This window comes from Callorhinus ursinus, unplaced genomic scaffold (genome assembly GCF_003265705.2).
Source record: "Callorhinus ursinus isolate GAN/ISIS: 27379988/994484 unplaced genomic scaffold, GSC_fseal_2.0 scaffold79, whole genome shotgun sequence".
Classification (NCBI taxonomy): Eukaryota; Metazoa; Chordata; class Mammalia; order Carnivora; family Otariidae; genus Callorhinus; species Callorhinus ursinus.
This window is the reverse complement of record NW_027397141.1, coordinates 4,021,605-4,040,418: the sequence shown is the minus strand read 5'-3', so window position 1 is coordinate 4,040,418 and position 18,814 is coordinate 4,021,605. Positions and strand designations below refer to the sequence as shown.

At 49.3% G+C, this 18,814-nt stretch overlaps 1 protein-coding gene across 2 annotated transcripts in view; it reads right to left on the bottom strand.

Annotated features, from left to right (window-relative positions):
- The window catches only part of CUL4A (cullin 4A), a 41,921-nt gene extending 23,324 nt beyond the window's left edge, over window positions 1-18,597 (bottom strand). The window contains exons 1-6 of one of the 2 annotated variants that reach the window (XM_025874547.2): window positions 18,417-18,597; window positions 10,019-10,122; window positions 5,309-5,378; window positions 4,082-4,155; window positions 1,340-1,502; window positions 884-973 (exon numbers count right to left, since the gene is read on the bottom strand). In XM_025874547.2, the coding sequence (XP_025730332.1) occupies window positions 884-973; window positions 1,340-1,502; window positions 4,082-4,155; window positions 5,309-5,378; window positions 10,019-10,122; window positions 18,417-18,551 (636 nt within the window). In that variant the 5' untranslated portion in view covers window positions 18,552-18,597. Of the gene's footprint in view, window positions 1-883; window positions 974-1,339; window positions 1,503-4,081; window positions 4,156-5,308; window positions 5,379-9,936; window positions 9,956-10,018; window positions 10,123-18,416 lie in introns of those variants that run through there. The other variant, XM_073887446.1, reaches the window with a different exon arrangement.
- Window positions 18,598-18,814: the final 217 nt, after the last annotated feature.

Genomic DNA, 18,814 nt, shown 5'->3' with positions numbered 1-18,814 from the left:
ACAGGACAGCACGTCACTTGCTGTGCCCTGCCCATCATGAAGCTCAGGGGCAAGGCCACGGGTCCCTCCTACACTGAGGGCCTGTGGGCAGGTGAGCAGCAGCCGGGTCAGAGGGTGCAGGCCTAACGCACCCCCTGGCCCACAGACAGCAGGGTCAGCAAAAGCTAATCAGAAGACTGCGTGTTCATTTGAGGACGCCAAACAGCCCGGCTGCAGATCTCAAAACGCACTTCACGCTTCCAGGGGTAAAGGGCATTCCTGCTGTCACCTGACGGCACAGGAAAGTCCCCATGACACGGGTCTTTGGCGTTCTGACCTCGTGTGGAGCAGGGCTGGGTATGGGGCATGAAACTCCCTCTCCAAAACCAGGATGAAGAACCAACAGTCGGTCCATCCTGTGCAATGATGAGTGACATTTGGGGGAGGGTCCAGGGGAGCTTCCTTCAGGCCCTGCTCTCATACTTTTGAAACTGGCTACCAAGATTTGGGGTTCATATCACTACTTCATGTTTTTTCCTGTGGTTTTCTAGATAACTTCTCTTAATGTCTCACACAAAGGGAGGATTTGGGGGTGTGTTTGACCTATCTTTCTTCTTTCAGATTTACCTTGATCCTCTTGCTTCAACTTGAGTTACTTTATTACACGTTTCAGAAGCCACCTTACTGCCTTTTGTACTTAGGTTGAGGGGGACAGAAATAAAAAGTTTCTAAGTTAAAAAAAATTAAATTTTTACTGCAATAAGAATGAAGCTCGTCCCTGAGAATTTCAGCTAGACTGTGTCTTTCAGAAGACTTCTAATAAAATGTTTACATGGAAAGACAACTTTCTAGAAATTACACTTAAGATGCACGTCTACAAAAAGAAAGAAATTCTTTGTCTCACCTCTCTTTCTTGCATTAATCTCTGGCCTTCTGCAGCATATAAACAATTAGTTTCTTCCAAAAATTTCAGTTCAAATGAATCTTTATATACCTAAAAAATGAACAAAGTTACCGACCACTTAGAGTAAAGAAACCTACCTTAGCAAGTGCCGATACACCCGAGACTTGCAGGGAGCCCAGCTGCAGGGGGCGGCCCCGAGGCTCAGGGAGCCCGGCAGCCCAGGCCGCCCGACCCGCTCCCTGCTCTGTGAGGGCCACAGGCCCTTGTCCTTGCCCTGGAGGGCCGGGTCCGTGTCTTAAGGGCTCTCTCCTCTGTGGCCTGCTCTGTACGGCTAGCCTGAGAGTCACTCCCCTCGCACATATTCAACACCACGTTTGTGGGATTTTGTATTTTGCACTGAAACCCTGCTTTACATCCACTTGTTTCAGTGTAAGCAGCTGGGCAGGGAGGCCTTACCTGAAGGTCAGACAGCATACTCAGCAGACTTCTCAACAAACTGCGATCCACTGCCTCACCATTTCTCTCCCGTTCAATTAACAGCAGAATTCCATCAATACTTTTACTCTGAACCATTTTATCACTGATGATATGGTTTCTAAAAAGTTCCAATCCCATATCCCTGTACAAACAGGAAAAACAAAACTCTATTTCAGTTCCGCTTTTCAGAAGTTCTAGGTAAAGCTACAAGCTACACTGGGACTCTCATCCCAAAACTGTTGATCTGCTAACTCTCTAAATCCACGTGTCAAGTACGCCTTTGTTGTATTTTCTGTTTTTGGCCAGTCTAGTGTGCTTTGTATTTGCTTCCTCAAGGCCGTTTCCTGGGGCAGGCTGAGCTTGTCACTGGAGAGTACACGGACCTTGCCAACACTGCGGCTCACATCCTTCTTCTTGGGGCGGGACTTAGGCATCTCCACCCACCCAGCCCCCCTGTCCTTCCCTCTTCCATCTCTGGCCCCTCTCCAGAGCATGTCATCCAACCCTTCCTCCCCTGGCACCGGGGCCTCCCCTCCATCCGGTCCTCTCCACTGGTGAATGGAATGTACAATGGGACTCTAAGAGTCCATCATCCTCCCTCGGCTTGTCGCCTGGGGAACCCCAGCTCGGTCACTGTGCACAGAAACCCTGGGATACCAGGCTCTGTGCTCTGTGCAAACACCTCCACGGGTCCCTTATGTGCCAAGTACTGAGGAGGCAGACAAAACTGAGCTCCTGGACCCAGTCAGGTCTCCTCAACGGGCAGCTGAGGCGGTGGTGGTGAGCAGGAGCAGTGGTGAGCCATGCCTGTGGCAGCAAGCAGCGTGCAGAGGGGCACGGGTTCTGGAGAGCCCCATCTGTGGTGAACCTTCTCCTACAGCACACACCACGGGAGGCCTTTCGTGTTCCCTGGAGGAGCTGCAGGCCCGGGTGTTCTGCGCTCGTCCAAGACGCAGCAGTCGGGTGCAGGGGTCAGCCATGCAGCTCAAGCCGACCACCTGGGTCAGAGTCCTGGCCCCACCCCTGGCTCACAGTGCCTCTGGGTCCCTGCCTGTCCTTCCTTAACTGTAAATGGGATCACACATTCAGTCTTCCGCCTGTAAAGCCCCTCCACGCCGGGCCAGGCAGGTGGCCCGTGTGGGGCTTAGGAAGCGCTCGCTGCCGGCTCTCACCCACCTGCTCTGCTGCGAGCCGCTGCTTTAATCTCAGTCCCGTCGCTCCCCACCGTCAGTGATCAGGGTGCCCTGTGGGCTTCATGTCCCTGCCTCCCCCACAAACAGCTCACCCTGGGCAGTTACCGTTTCCACATAGGCTTCCTTTTCTCTATTACCACCTCTTTCTGCCTCAACTACCTCAGCACTCCTGCTCATTCTGCAAAGCTCAGGCCTAGGATGAGGCTCACCCTCCCGCCATGTCCTGCCTGGCGCGCTTCTTGTAGACCTGCAGTGAGGCTGGTTCTACCAGACGTAGCTTTCCCACCTGCTGCCGCGGCCTGAGGCCAGTATTGTCGATGCCGTAAGTGATGTTTATAGTTTCTGTGACATGGTTACGCTATGAACCATGTTTATGAACTAACAGTTCAGATTAGGCAGCCCAACAACCTGGGAACAGCAAATCATGGGAAGTCTCTGCCTCCGTTTCTCCGTCTATAAAACGGAGAAAACAGTAACCCCTCTAGGGCCGTACTGCAGACTCGGTAAGCTGGCAGGTGCCAGGCCTCTTACAACAGAGCCTGGCACAGACTAGCAGCCATGCCATTCACGTCGTCCTCAGTACAACATCCTTATCGTTTCTCTGGACAAAGGCCACCCTCTTCGTGCGGGGCCAGCAGACTGCAGATGCGTGTGGGTGTCTAGCAGGATGGGTACGGGAGCAGCGGCTGGAGAGGGAAGGGGGAGGAAGGGGAGACTTTCAAGGAGTGTCCAGAGCTGTACAGATGTCAGGTAATAGAAAATAAGTATCCATGGGATCTGGGAACCAGGGGTCACCAACACCTCAGGAAGAGCAGTTCTAGCCTCAGGTCAGAGGGAACGGATGCTAAGGAAACTGCAAAAGCAAGCTGCTTTTTAAAGAACCTGGGTTTAAAGGGAGTGGGAGAAGAGCCCGCGGATGACACGAGGGACAAGTCCAATCAGGTCAGGCAGGGCTTTGTGGAAGCAGCAGTGGGCGCCGAGGGGACAGGCAGCGCGGCGAGGGGCGTCCGTACAGGGTGTGGAAGTGGGTGACAGAGGGGGGAGCTCCTAATTCACACCATCCCCGAAAGATGCTGCACGGCAGACGGGCAGACTGAAAGCAGGTCTCCGTGTGCGTGGTTGGTCGGCAGGATGGGGAGGCGTGGGGGGGCTTCAGGACCCCGGGTCATGACCTCACCAGCCCCAGTCGTGCTCAGAGCTTCACCAGACCACTGGCTGGACCAGCTGCTGGACGGTCCCGGAGGGCCTCAGCCTCTCCCTCCCTCCCGTTGGCTCCAGACGGCCCTGGTGCGCAAAGCCCAGTGACAGAAACGGGCCTCCCCACAGAGCTGCCTCACTGACCTACCACCCTCACGGTGGCACTCAAGCTGTGCAGTGTACCAGAAGGGGCTCCCCTGGGTGCAGCCGGCCCCAGCTCTGGCCCTAAGACTAAGGTCCACCTGGGTCTGGACGTGTGCACTCGAGATCCCGGCTGACATAAAGGACCAAATGGTAGCAGCAGACACAGCTTGCCGACTCGGACACTCACCAGATAGAAGGAAGCATGGAATTCTGAAGGACGTAAGTGCGATCCAAAAACAGGAAAATACTTCTGATCATGATCTGGCAATTAGAAAAGCATTTATTTACATAACTTGCTAACTAAATATCCAAGATTAGGCCGCCTGAACCACAACTATGGTAACTCTCAAATCTAAGAATAATTGTTTCTTGATGATGTTCCCCAAGACCCTCATGATTGATTTTCACCTCTTTTATCCAGAAAATCTGATTATAAGGATTTTAAACCATTTAATCTAAAGGATACCTTTGAAATCTGGTCATCTCCTGACTAATGTGGTAAATCTCATGGGCGTAAAGAGACGCTTTTAAGCTTTTTAAATAATTAGTCCTCATTATGTTGGCACAAGGCTGTTGGCCACGTGTCTGACTCTGCTTTGTAAGCAGAGCATGGAGGGCACAGAATCATCAGCCACCCTGTGATTCTCTTATCACGGAAGCTACCGGACTTGTGAGCAAAGCCTTCCTAACAGACGCTCATCGATTCTGACCATCTACCAGGTTCCTGGGCCGGAAAAGAGGCTCATTCATTGTCTCGTTTACCTCATCTAGGAAATGAAAGAATTCCACCCACTTAGCAAAGCTACTCATACCATGATTTCACTTACAACCAGGCCACATGAAGAACTCATATACATAAGATCAAATTAGAATCAACCCATGTACAAAGTCTAAGACTTTGTCCAGTTACGGTAAAAAACCTAGAAGTCAGGCTCGATTGTCAGGCACAAACTGGGATCAAGGGATCAAGGAAAACTTTATAGAGACCCATTCAGGAATCATGAGATGTCAGGTTGGTGTGAAGATCAAGTTGGCAGCCAGCTCCAATCCAGAAAAGCAGCATTCACACCCTGCTTTGCTCTGCTCTGTTGTTCAACTACGTTGAGCTGGATGGAAGCATTTGATCCTAAACAGAACTTCCCTATCTCAGCCCACGGTCTGGCCCACGCCATCTTTAGGTGGGTAAGGGAAGGTGGATGAGGCCATGCTTTGATTAAAAAGAAAAAAAGACAGCTGGATTAAAAGGGGGCACATCCTCCCCGCTACGCCATCTCCCTTCTGTCTGGCTACACCAGAGGTGAACAGGTCCACGAGGGAGTGTGCAGGGGAGACCAGACAGCAGAGCAGTGGCGATGGAGGTGCCAGGACAGCACATGTACCTAAAAACCAGGGTTAACAGAGTCAGTACACTTACCATTTGTCTGCAATGATCTTGCCAGCATGTGTTAATCTTCTTTAAAAATAAAACACTATCTAGTGAGTCTGTGCAGATCTGCTAAGGAAAACATGACAAACGCCGGCCAGTTTAGTTATTGTAGTTTTAACCCCTTCACTGCCACTCTTGACACAGAACACTGCCCGTCACTCGGTTGTCAGAGGACCAGAGACGTGGGTTTTCTCCAACACTGCATCTCACCCCGCATTCGTGGTAAATGCACCTGCACACCCCTGCCTTTCCCGAGTCCCTTGAGGAGCCCTGCTGGCTGAACTAAGGCCCAGGTCACAGGCTTCTGGGTGGCTGGACCTAGGGTCCTCTCCCACAGAGGACGAGGGGCCACTTGTGAGCCAGGCTGTCCTGGTGGTGGGGAAGCGGGCTGACTGTTCATAGCACCAGAAGACTGGCAGCTACAGGGAGGTGGCTGAAGTCTAACTTTAACTCATAGCCTCAGTGAGAACTGACGTGAAATCCCATTCATGCACCGAATGAGGAATGCTTTCAGCTTGATAATTAGAATATGTTTTTTAAGGCTCAAAATACTGTTTATAGGAAAAAGAAACCCCATTATGGGCTCTCAGAGCAAACCACAGCCAAATGCCTGGAGCACGGCCATCACAAGTGTGTGCAAAGTCACGGTCCTAAATGTCTGCCCGCTGCCTTGTGGCTTACAAAGCACCTTTCACACGTGTGCTCAGTCAATCTCCCCAGCCGCGTGCAGACGGCGCTCCATCTGTGCAGATCAACAAAGCAGCTGCTCAGGTGGAAAGACCTGCGTCTCCTAGACTTCTGTCCCTCTGGTTCTAGCTCTAGGGACACTGGACCAGCGACGAGCTTCCCTCGGCCGTTTCCTCAGAACGGGTGTGAGGTTAGAGGTAAAATCCACAGCACACAGAGAAAAAGCCCACGGCCAGCGTGTGATGTGTAAAAGCAGATAGGCATCGGAGTCTCCTGTTGGCGGGGAGGTGTGAGGACGGTGGGACACAGCCAGGACTTTGGGCAGGAGACAGGTCAAGAGAGCCACGAGCGACCGACGGGCACATCTGCATCCTGTCACACCAGTGAGCTGAGCTGACCACAACCACAGTGGTCCTGGCCAAACATCTTCCTTTTCTCTTGAGGCTTTGCTAATAAATTAAAAATAGTAAATCCCAGCAAAGACCTACTAGTTCAGTGGTTAACACATTATTCTCCAAGAAGTATTTTATAATTGCTCCAACTTATAGTGGCCCTGTGATAGTAGAACCTTATACAAATAGTCTGAAAAAACAAGGACTGAGTCACAATCACATCTAGACAAGTGCCACTGCAGTGGGGACCCAGCAGCCCTGGCACCCGGTGCTGGGCACAAGCCACTCACTGTGTGGCCGATACCCTGGCCGGTCTCCACGGGCTGTCTGCACCAGCTAGGGGCCAAGGTGTCAGTGAGGGCGCCCAGGGTGAGACGCACACCAGCCAATCCGACCGCTGCGGACAGGCTAGGTGCTGTAACTAAGCAAGCAGCACCCTGCCTGGCGCAGGGTCTCCTTGGGAGGGAAGGGCCCTACGTGCAGAGCTCACCAATGAGAGATGCTTCTCCTCCAACAGCTGGGTGAACTTCTGGCCACTTCTCATAGAATACAGCACAGAGTGCTCAGCTGGGCCACACAAGGGGGCACGCATGGAGCTCCAGACCTCCATGAATCAAAACCTAAAGCCTCACGTGAGCACTGCTGGGGAGCACGCCACGCAGCTGTGCCGCGAGCTGGTCCAAGGGCTTGCACTTTACCGGTTCCCCACACCGTCCGCTCCTGTCTGGAGAAGGGCCAGACCGAGCTGAAGGTTTAAGCAGCCTACTGAGAGGAGTCAGACAAGTCTTCAGACAGCAAACAAATACCCAGTGGCAACATGCTCATGCACCATGGAAAAAACTACATCTACCTGTGACTGCAAAAATTAAAGAGAAGAAAGAAACCAGAAAGACAGTGCTTACGCCGGAGGAGAAAAGTGATAGGTTCTATCTGTGCCACGTTTTCTAAAGCAGGTTGTCCTGCTCTGAATGCAGCAGCACACATAGCAGGATGTTGGCCGTGGTTCCCAAGAGGTGCTCGTGAACTGAGCCCGGGCGCATGGCACGTCCCTCCTGCTGCATCGTCTGACGCCTGGTTCAGCGCACGTGGCAGTGGCTGAGGTGCGTGGGGACGGCCCTGGCTTGGGGAAAAGGCCTATCACCAACAGCAGGTAACCTATTCTGGAAGGAGCAGGTGAGTGCAGAATTCATCACACACGTGAACCTCCTGGTCTCCCCGAGCACTCCTCCTGCTGGCCTCAACAGAGCATGAGGAGGGGAGCAGTCCTTCGAGCTCAGAAAGCAGCCCTACACGAAAGACAGGAACACCCCAGACACAAGAGAAATCCGAGTACGCTTATCCTGGGCTATTCCTGCCCTGAGTGTCTGAGCACCTGCAGCAGCTCTGACGCTGGCCCCTCATCACCCACCCCTCCTGCGAGGCACAACATCTCCTCTGCACAGACTGGCTGCCCTGTCCTCACCACGGAGTCTCAGAAGTGCAGACTCTATGCTCCTGCCAGTGCCCCCACCTCGGGGTTTAAGCTCTGTCCGCCTGTTTGTTGCCAGGGCCTGGAATGCAGTGGACACTGGCCTCCCTTGCCACGGGTCTCACCCGGCTGGACTCTTGCCCCTCCACCTGCGAGGGCTCACAGACACGCACAGACTGAAGTCCAAAGCCTGCGGAGTACATACACAGATTCAAATCCAAGCTGCAACCCAGAATTACAGCCTCAAACTGCAGCAGTTCTCCCGGGTTCCACTCATGCCAAACTGCTCTGGGTCTTCACGAGCACCCCCTTCTGATGGCTCCCTCCCTCTGTGGCCGGCTACACCCTACCATCCTGAGGTGACTCTGACATCACCTCCTCTGGGAAGCTCTGCCCCCGATTCTAACATCTGAGCATCTTAGAATTCCAGGTGCCTCCCGCTCATAAAGACGTGTAACATGGCCAAATGTCTTTGTCTTTTGTCTTCATTGAGATACATGCTAATTTTTATGGCCGTGGTCTGTCACAGTGCCGAGGACATGTGGCCACCGTCTCGTACCGTCTGGTGGTGGTCTGGACAGGAAGTGAGGACTTGCTGAATGAGTGACTTCATGGACGTGTCCGTGTGACCACAAGGTAGGGTTAGCCGGCAGGAGGGTGAGTTTATCAAGGAATCAGGACGTGGTCCTGGTTAGATTAGGGCTAGATCAGCAATAGCTGCAGCAGCTCTCCCTCACGCGTGCCAGTCTGGGAACGGGAACTTGGGGATCGGCTGGTGGCCTGCAGGAAGCCTGGGCTCTGGTACTCTTCAGACGCCAGCACCCTGACCGCGGCTTCCCGGGCCCGTTGCCCAGCCCCCTGGACTGCTGAGCGGCGGCGCTGAGGCAGGAGGGTGCGTCTGGGACATGGCACACTGGCCGTCTTCCAAAGGCCCGGCAGTGTGGTCACCGGTGTCCCCAGGGGCACAGCTGTGCTTACAGACGCCGAGACGAGACAACCAGAGGGGACCCTGCTCACCCACTTCTGCGGGGACCCCCTGCCCTAGGCCACAGGAGCTTTACGGCCCCAGCGAATCCAGAAGCCGCGACAGCAGGCGGCAGACCTGTGTGGCTGCCTCAAAGGCTTCGACAAGCTCTGAACACTTCCGTTTCTCAAGGTGAGGCCATGGGACGGAAAGGCTCCTTCAGCTAGAAAAGAAGTCAGAAGTGAACAGGCTGCAGCTACCTAACCCCACAAGAGAAGAGCAGTCACAAGCAGGTGCCTGCAACAGGAAGCCCACGCAGGAGGCGCGTGGAAGGCTGCAGACGTGGGCGGAGGCCAGACTGTAAAGGACTGCCGACAGGATCCAAGGAGCTCCGTTTCCCGGACAGAAGCTGGCCCTCGAGGGGGTGCTGGCCAAAACGCCCCCACGTCCTACAGCCTGTAACTCCCTCTCTCGACCTTGGGAGGGCTGGGAACATGAGGGTCACACCACACAACTCTGTCTCAGCAGACCAGAGAGGGGCATTTTCCTTCTGGTTCGGATGAAGCAAATAACCATGTTGCCTAAGAAGAGACCTTGCGGCGAGAAGCCAGGGGCGGCCTCAGGGGCCGAGAGCACCATCCTGCAACGGAGGGAGAGGACCTCTGCACCACCGTGGCGAGCCTGGAAGGCGGCTTCAGGCGAGACCCCAACTGGCTGGTCCCATGCTTTCAGCCAACCAGACCCCGAGCAGAGAACCCACTGAGCCCAGCCGTGACTCCCTACACACGCGGCTGAGCCTACAAACGGGTGCTGGCTTACGTCGCCAAGTCAGTGGGAATTTGACACATCAGAAAAAACAGGCAGGTTTTTTTTTTTAATAAGATAAAAGGATGGCAGCACAAAATTAAGACTCTTCCAGAACTTTTCCTAAATACTTCAACCAGACCCATTAAGTGGACACTCTATTGTTTTAATAAGATGAGTAATTTAAATGGTAAAAATTCCACTTAAAAAAAAAAATCTTAGATCACATGAAACAAAAGTTAGGTTTTGGTGTATAAATAAATGCGAATTTTGAAAGCTGTCGTTTTAATATTAAGGATACTCATTAGTTCTTTATCCTATTAATGTTCAGTCTCAAAGGATTTAGGTAATGAACAGAAACTCATGAGCCAGAAAAAGGATATTCTCTAAACTGAAGGATCTGCGCTTGGACATGATCTTCACAGACCTGTCGAAGCTGTTTGTAGAGTGTTGGGGAAACTCTGTGAGAACAGAGATTTTCAACGGCCTGAAAACAAAAGGAACAAGTGAATTATTCACCATGAATAACAAATTAGGTCTTTAAAAAGCCCTGTGTGTACACACAGCTAAAATCACCACCATCACAGAGAGGCACCCCCAACCCGCTTCATACCTACAAATGCACACAGTCAGGGTCCAGTGCAAGGTGATTACTGTCTGAACCCCGGGGTCCAGGCAGGGTTTGGGAGGGGTGGTAACAACAGTGGATGTGGAACACGGATTTGACAGCATGCCCACAACAGCCACGCAGCATGGCCGCACCATGTCTGAGCGTCCACGATGCAGCAACCTCTCAACCTGGCCACACACCACCGCCACCTGGGGACTTCCAAACAAAGCTGGACGTTCCCACTCATTCGTCTGAGGCGGAGGACACAGGAAAGGTGTGTGATTCTAATGTGCAAGCAGGGCATGGGATCACTGCTCCCGACCCTCGGTGACCACCTCCAAACAGGTGGGGGAGCAGCAGGGCAGCTTCTGCCCATGAGGAGCCAAGGAAAAATCGTGATTGCCCAGGAGACACAGGCCATGTTGTGTTGTTTCCTATTTACCTTTTTTCAGGATACATGTATAATTTACATAAGTTTGTCTTAAGTTAATGAAGAAACAAGTTTTTTGGGCAGAAACATTTTCTTAAAATATTTTTACCCACATCAAAAAAAATATTTGTAGATTCTCACCAGTTCTAATAAAGTTTTTCAAATTTCATGTACAATACCAGCATCTCATTCAATCCAAATGAGATACTAAAAACAATGTCGTTTTTTCTACTGACTAGTTTTGAACCACTTAAAAAAAATATTGGGGACACACTGCATAGAAACACTTTAGAATCTAAATCTAACTCAAATACTATATTCCTGAGGAAATAAAGATAACTTAAGTTTTTATAAAGCTGTTCATTATCATAATACTTAAAACATTAATAGTCCCCATACTTAATGTTACAAGAATTGCTACATATTAACCTGAGTTAAATAAATACAGTAATCGCTGCTATGAAACACATGCATGTTTACAAAGGCTAAAGGAGAAGGGGCAAGGATGACATTAAAAAGGACAACTTGTTTTTTAGCAGGTTTGTTATCAGTGTACCACCACCACCATAGGAAAGGTCCTATTTGTCTTGCTCTAGAAATAAAGGCTCGTCTACATTCTGTGCTGAAATCCCCGATTTCTTTCTTAAACTCTGCAATTCCTTCACTTTGTAGTCCTGTCTTTATAATTCAAAGATCCTTTTCCTTAAGAAACCCAAGATAACCTGATGACAAATGCTTTCACTCCAGTAAGTTAGTCATTAGGGGATCCCAAAAACATAATTATCATGAAATGTTTTTAATGTAATACACAAAGAAAACTATCTTCTTTGGTAAAAATCAAGATAAGCTCAGTATGTTCTTCATAGAACACCATCTCACTGAAGGAACCACTTTGAATGCTCTAACTCCTGAAGCGGAGTCAATGTCCTAAAAACAATCCTTCCCCAGTTGTGACATGCTGTCACTGTTGATTTTAGAACCCTGCTTCTCATCCTATTTGGACATACTGTTTGCCCGAAGCACACAGATTTATTTTGTATTTAAAACTGAGAATTTGGGGGCCTCTTACAACCACCAGGCAAACCCAGAGGAGCCAGGTTTGCTGTGGGTGCTGCCCGTTCTCCGAGTCTTTGCTGAGTCACTGCCGGCGTCTTCATATTACAAGCACCACACAGAGGGGCGGCCCCGCTCTCTCAGGGCCCTGGCCAACTTCTCCGTGTTACAGGAGCTCCACCACATAGAAGCCCCCCGCCCCAAAGTAAGTTTGCGAGCTTTAAGTAGTACTTTGGGACTCAGAAATGCCTCCTCTGTACTATAAAGTACTGAATCTGACCTGCACAGGGAAGGTGCCTTTCACATTCACCACTCACCACTCCTATTTTCAAGAGTCCTAACAGAGAAGAGGAATTTAACTAATCCAATGATTAGAGGTGGGCAAGCAGCACCTGTGTCAGGATAAAGGCGTTTTCCTTGCTCCCACTTAGCCGGTGGAAACTGCTTGTCTGAACCGCCCACAGCTCGGCTCTCTAATCTAAGTCTGTCAGGCCTCCACACCCAAGCCCTCCAGGCTGTTGTCTGTGTTAGGACAGCCGAGCATGGCAGCATCAAATGCCTGTTTATTTGCAAGGCCAAGCCCTCAGCGCTGAGTGCACTTGTCCCCTGGGGGCGGAATACCCAACACGGTGTTAAAGTGAGCTGTGCGGTGGGGAGAAAGCACAGCGTCCATGAAATGAGGGTACGTGGTTCTGGAAGATGATGTTTCACGTAAAGGCCTTGAGGGCCAAAGCTAAGATTAGAGAGACAAAAGAGTAAAAGGTGCCATAGTGTGAGAAATCATAAAGAAAAGCAGGCTGGCACCAAGAACTATTTATGTAGATGAAGGGAAAATGAGAACTAACCCCCAGCTCTGGGGAAAATCACACTCCGGGCCAAGCCCTATAAAGAAAGGTGCACTGGCTGGGGCCTACCTCAGAACCCACTTCACAGAGACCGGCACATCGGTCTTCTGACACACACACACACACACACACACACACTCGCGCACATGTGCGCGGCTCAGGGTGGAAGGCGGCAGCGTTAGCCCCCCGTTAAGCAATAACCAGTCTTGAAGATGGACCCTACTCAATGGCAGGCCCACTGAAAGGTGATGAGCTCACCACTTGGGAAGAAGGCACCGATGGGGGCTCTACGCCACCAGATTCCTACCCATAAGAAATGAGTAAAGAACGTAAAAATTCAATCAGAACTCAGATCTGAGTGGATAAACTAGGAGAGGGAAGTCCCATAGAACAAGGGCTTCCAGGAAAACCAGTACCAGTGTGGCCATATTTACCAGCTCTGACTGCACAGCAAACTCCCCGTCCCAGGTGTTAGACGTAAGCCACCTCCAGAAACGACTGACCCTGTTGAGTGCTGACACCACTGATTTATGAAATCCTTTCTTTCTTTTTTTAAAATTTATCTGATACAGAGAGAGTGCGAGCACAAGCAGGGGGAGCAGCAGAGGGAAAGGGAGAAGCAGGCTTCCCAGTGAGCAGGGAGCCTGATGTGGGACTCGATCCCAGGACCCTGGGATCATGACGTGAGCTGAAGGCAGAGACGCTTAACGCTCGAGCCACCCAGGCGCCCCTATGAAATCCTTTTTATTAAGCCAAACAGATTTGAGTTTGCAGATTCTCCTGTTTTTGAAGAACTTATGTATTGAGTTCACTGTTAATTTGTTACTTTCTCAAATTGGTCCATCAAATAATGTGTTTATATATGTCTACTAACCAGTCCTTTTCACTCTGTCTCATCCATTTGAGCCATTCTATTAATGCATTCAATACCTAAGTCCACATTTTCCTTCAGTAAATTATCACCAGGCAGGAGAATTTCAGAGACATCAGTTCGACTCGAGACAGCACAGCCTTCCTCAGAACAGCAAGTCCCCCATGACGGCTGTTTCTGGGCATCAAAACTGCCTGAAATCAACATTAGCTCTTCTCTGAAACCCTTCTCGAAAATGCAGTCTTCAGTTTTCTGTTGTTTCATTACGCTGACAAAGAGGACTAAAACGTATAGACTGGAAACACACAAGATAAACTTTCTTCCGCAGGTAGTAATTACAGGTCTAAACTCAGGTCTTTAAAAACAGACTGAAAAGATCCATGCATTCAAAATATTCTCCTCCCAGCACTGCAGGAGGGAAGTGACTGCGGACGGTGCATGTGTATGTTTGCGAGGACTTTCCCATCACCACACTTTGGACCCCTCTTCACTGAACAGAGTGATAGGGAAACAACAGGCAGACTACAGCAGACACACGGGCTTCCAGGTAGGCCTCCCACAGGGTCTATCTGGGTAAGGGATACCCTGATGGGGAGGTAAGAGACCCCACTTTGGGAAAACTAATCAACATCAAAATATCCTGAAAATTTCCTCAAAAACAACAAAACAAAACAAAACAAAAACCCAAAATAACTTTCATACTTTGGTAAGAATGGTTACTTTCACATAAGATTCTTTGGCAAAGTATATACCACACCACCTCAGCAAAAACAGACTTTATTTCGAAACAACAGGTCAAATGCACTGCCTACTTTATCATAGATCAGGATAATACAAGCGGTCAATAACTACACAATGACGTCACTTACTATTTCTGTCCCATTTGCTTCCAAAAGATCTGAGCAGCTCATTCCATAGCCCTGTACTTGAACTCCCCGGGGAACATCTCTGTGAGTGGCCAGGAGCCTGCCTGTGCCCACGCCTCTTTGTAAGTCAATCAACTGACCCCCAGCGGGCTCTCTTGCGGTGCCTCCTAGAATGTATAATCCCATTTGGGGGGTAAGCACCTCTAGCCCTCAGGGTCTCAAGACATACACATGGACACCCAGGGCATTTACAGTATCTATGGTGACCATCACGACACATCCTGCTGGGTAAAAGGTACGGCAAGATCATTCTACCAAGAAAAATGATGGGTAATCGATACCAGATAGTCAAATCTCCAGGAAAAGAGAAATAAGAAGCCCTACCTGCAAGGTATAATATTTTATTAAACTAAAAACCTATGAGTTTAGACATTTGACGGGACTCCTACTTCTGGTCAAGATGCAATAAAGAGACTAGGCTACCTTCTGCCAGAATTTACCAAAAACCGAACAAACTATATGAGGGGCACCTGTGTGGCTCAGTCAGTTAAGAGTTCAACTCTTGATTCGTGGCCTCAGGGTTGTAAATCAGGCCCAGTGCTGGGCTCTGTGCTGGGCGTGGAGTCTGCTTTGCTTAAGATTCTCTCCCTCCCTCCCCCTTTGCCCCATTCCGCCACCGCCCTGCCCTCTCTCTCTAACAAAACAAAAATGAAACACCAGTTTTCAAAGCACGGCACATTGGCCTATGACAGACGGTCATCTCCGGGAGGTGGGAAACAAACCCCAACGCTCTGACTTCCTACATCCCTGTTTCCAGGCTGCGGAGCAGGGGCCGTGAGCTGAGGCTTCAGTCTCCAAGACGAAGGCCCAGAGGGAAGAGATCCGGCCAGAGAGGAGCTTGGAGACGAGCGAGGAGACCTCAAGTGTCTCCCTCGAGGATTCAGCAGAGCACTGACCAGGACCTCTGTGTGAGGAAACTGTGAAGTTTAGAGACAACAGTGTCTGGTACCCAGAGGGGTGCTGGAATAGCACCTCCCTCCACATGCCAGAGTGGAAAATCACAAAATACTAGGCACTGAGTACTCATCCAGGAAGGTTTTGCCCAGCCATGGGGCAATTAGCCTTGGACAAAATACTGCTCTAGTCCTGCCTAGCAAATCTTAGTAGTAAGACTTTAAAAGATCAAACTGCTTCCAAATAATTTAATAGGTCTGCAGTGAAGCTAAGAATATTTATGGAGATACAAAAATAATCACACTAATGAAAATTCACAATGTCTGACAGTCAAAGATTACCCGACATGCAAAAAAGAAGAAAAACACAACCCTTAGTGGGGAGGAAAAGCAGTCAAAAGTGGCCTGGAATTGACACTAAAACAGCTTTTCTAAGTCTATTCTCCGTGTTTAGAAGTTACATAGCGACAGGGAAGGTACAGAAAAGATTCAAACTGAGCACCTGGAGAGAAAACCAGTGCACGAGACAAAAATTTCACCAGATGGCAGTCCTGGCAGATTAGACGTTGCAGAAGATTAGTGACCCTGAAGACACGAGTGACCTGAATAGTTCTATAGCCACTAAAGAAATGTGTAGTTTACGAGCTCCCCACTAAGACAACCGACGTTAACGATTCACTAGGAATTCTCTCAAACATTTAAGGAAAAAATACCAGTTCTATACAAAATATTATAGAAAATGAAAAGGAGGGAGTATTTGCAACTCTGAAACCAAATGCAGACAAATATAGTACAAGAAAACAACAAAGCACTATCTTCTGTGATCACAGATGCAAAAACTAATGAAATATTAGCAAAATAAATCCAACAATATATATAAAAAACACACCACTACCGAGTCAGATTTATCCGATGTCTGCAGGATGGTCTTACCATCTGAAAAGTCAATCAATGCAATAAACTGAAAAAACAAGAGTCGTACGATCATCTCAACAGTCACCGAAGAATTCATCAAAATCCAACAGGTACTTCTGGTAATTTCTCAGCAAACTTGGAAAGGAGCTCCCTCAACCTGACAATGGGTATTTTTGAGAAAACCACACCTAACACCATACTCAATGACAAAAGACTGAAGGCTCTTCCCACAAGGAACAGCCGCCAAACAAGGGCGTCTGCTTTTAACCACTTCTACTCACCATCATTCTGAAGGTTCTGAACAGGGCATGGAGGTAAGAGAAAGAAATAAAAGGCATGCCGATTAGAAAGGAAGATGTGAAACCATCTCTGTTCATAGGCAACATGACTGTCTATGTAGAAAATCTAATGGAATCTACAAAAAGCTACTAGAGATGAGGTTAGCAAGAGGGCACGCTAGAGCGGTACGTAAATAACCCTACTTCTACATACTAGCATAAACCAGAGACTAAAAGTTATAGTACCACTTATAACACCACCAAAAATATCAAACGCTTATGAGTAAATTTCACAGATGTACAAGACTTATACACTGGAACTAGAAATAAGTAAAAATCAAAGAAGACTAAACAGAGCTGTGCCTTGTGATCAGTTGGTAGGCGTGGTACCACCAAGACATCAACGTTCCTCACACTGATCAAGAATTTGACACAACCCTAATCGACATTTCTGTGGAAAATGGCAGAGTCTAAAATTCATATGGAAATACAGAGGACCACTACACATGCACTCAAGTGGCTAAAATTAAAAAAAAAAAAAAATCTGATAATACCAAGTGTTAGCAAGAACATAGAAAAACTGGAGCTCTCACACACTGCTGGTACAGATAGAAAATGGTATAGCCATTTTGAAAACAGAAAATGTCCTAAAAAGTTAAATACACACTTCCCTTATGACTCTGAGACTCTACTTCTAGATATTTACCCAAGAGGGATGGAACACGTTTCCACATGAGACTTAGGCGTTGACATTCGTAACAGCTTGATTCATAATAACCCCTAACTGGAAACCCAAATGTCCCTTACCCTGGTGAAAGGTGGCACCCATTCTCCCCAGCAACAAACAAATTACTGTCACACAGTAGGCCTGAGCGAAAGACGCCAGGTACAAACAACTGCAGGATATGGGTTCCACTGATGAGACTCTAGAACCAACAGAAAGGACATCGGTGGTCAGGGGAGAGGAACAGACTTCTATATTTTATTGTGGTGATGGTTGTTTATACCTCAGTATAAAACTTATTGAAGTACATGTTACATGTAAGTTCTACCTTAAAAAGTTGATCAAAAAACATAATAAACTCACACAAAGTTAATGCAAAGAGGGGATGTATGTCCATCAAACTGTCAATAGTGGTCTTTCTTGGATGGTGGGAGTATAGGTGGTTTTAATTTTCCCCTTTGTACTTTTTTGTAACCTGCACAATTTTTATAACAAACACTTTTAGGCAAACAAAAAATTTTTACTTCAAGTCTCTTCATAGAAATTGTGGTATCGTATTGTTACCTAAAATATAGGTGATAGACTAGTTAACGAATGCTATTCTTAAAAAATAAGATCAGGAAAAGCCAGTCTGCTGATAAACAGAATATGCAAAGTAATATTCACTTTTGACCATTTATGTTAGAAATGGAACATCTTTAAATTAAACATAACAAAATCTCTTTGCATATCTTAACTGCAATAATCACAAAACAAAATGAAGAGCGAAAATCTATGTTAACAAGTAAAACCGTAATAAGTGTCGGACATGACACAGTGTAACTGTAATAGTAATTTGTTGCATCGTTTGGAAAACGATGAGAGTCACGTGGCTACTAGCAATGTATCTTTCTCCTGTAATGAGATAACTTTAAATAAATCTTTCCCGACAGCATGAGCCCGAAAATGAAAATCCCACAACCACCAGAAAACAGAAACTCTCAGTGACTCGGGGGACAGGCTGTCGCAGGACCCCTACTGCTCTCGCAGGAGGCAAATCTCGCATTTCTAGGACACCCTTCGTTACCGCGTCTGCAACAACAGCGAGGACCACACAAAGCACGTCGGCCTCCCCCTCCGCCGGAGTCCAGGCACCCAAGCGAGGGAGCGGCACGAGGGACCAGCCCTCCAGTCCCGAGGTCCTGGTCCCGAGAAGGCCCCCAAGGTCCGCCCTCCGCCGCGCGGGCGGAGCCTCACCTGGTAGAGCTCCTCCAGGTTGTATCTGATGGAGGTGCTACTCTGTATGGCTCTCACCGCCTCGTGAAGCTTCCGCCAGGTGTCCTGAGTGTAGTTATCGGGCAACCTGGGTCTGTCTGCGGAGGCAGAGAGCATCGGTGAGGAGGGGGCGCCGCGCGAGACCAGACCTGCTTTAAGACACGCTCCAGCCGAGGAACACGGAAAGGAGCTTTTCCCAGGGAAGGGTTGGATTCACCGCCGTCTCGGGTCACCCGCTCCGCCGCCGGACCACGGGCGCAGGCGAACGCTCGCACCAGCCGGCCCGGCCGCCCGCCCTCGCCACCGTGCGCGCCGCGCCGGGCCCCGCAGGGCGCGGACAGCGGGGCGGCGGGGGCCGCGCGGCGAGCTCGGGGCGGCGC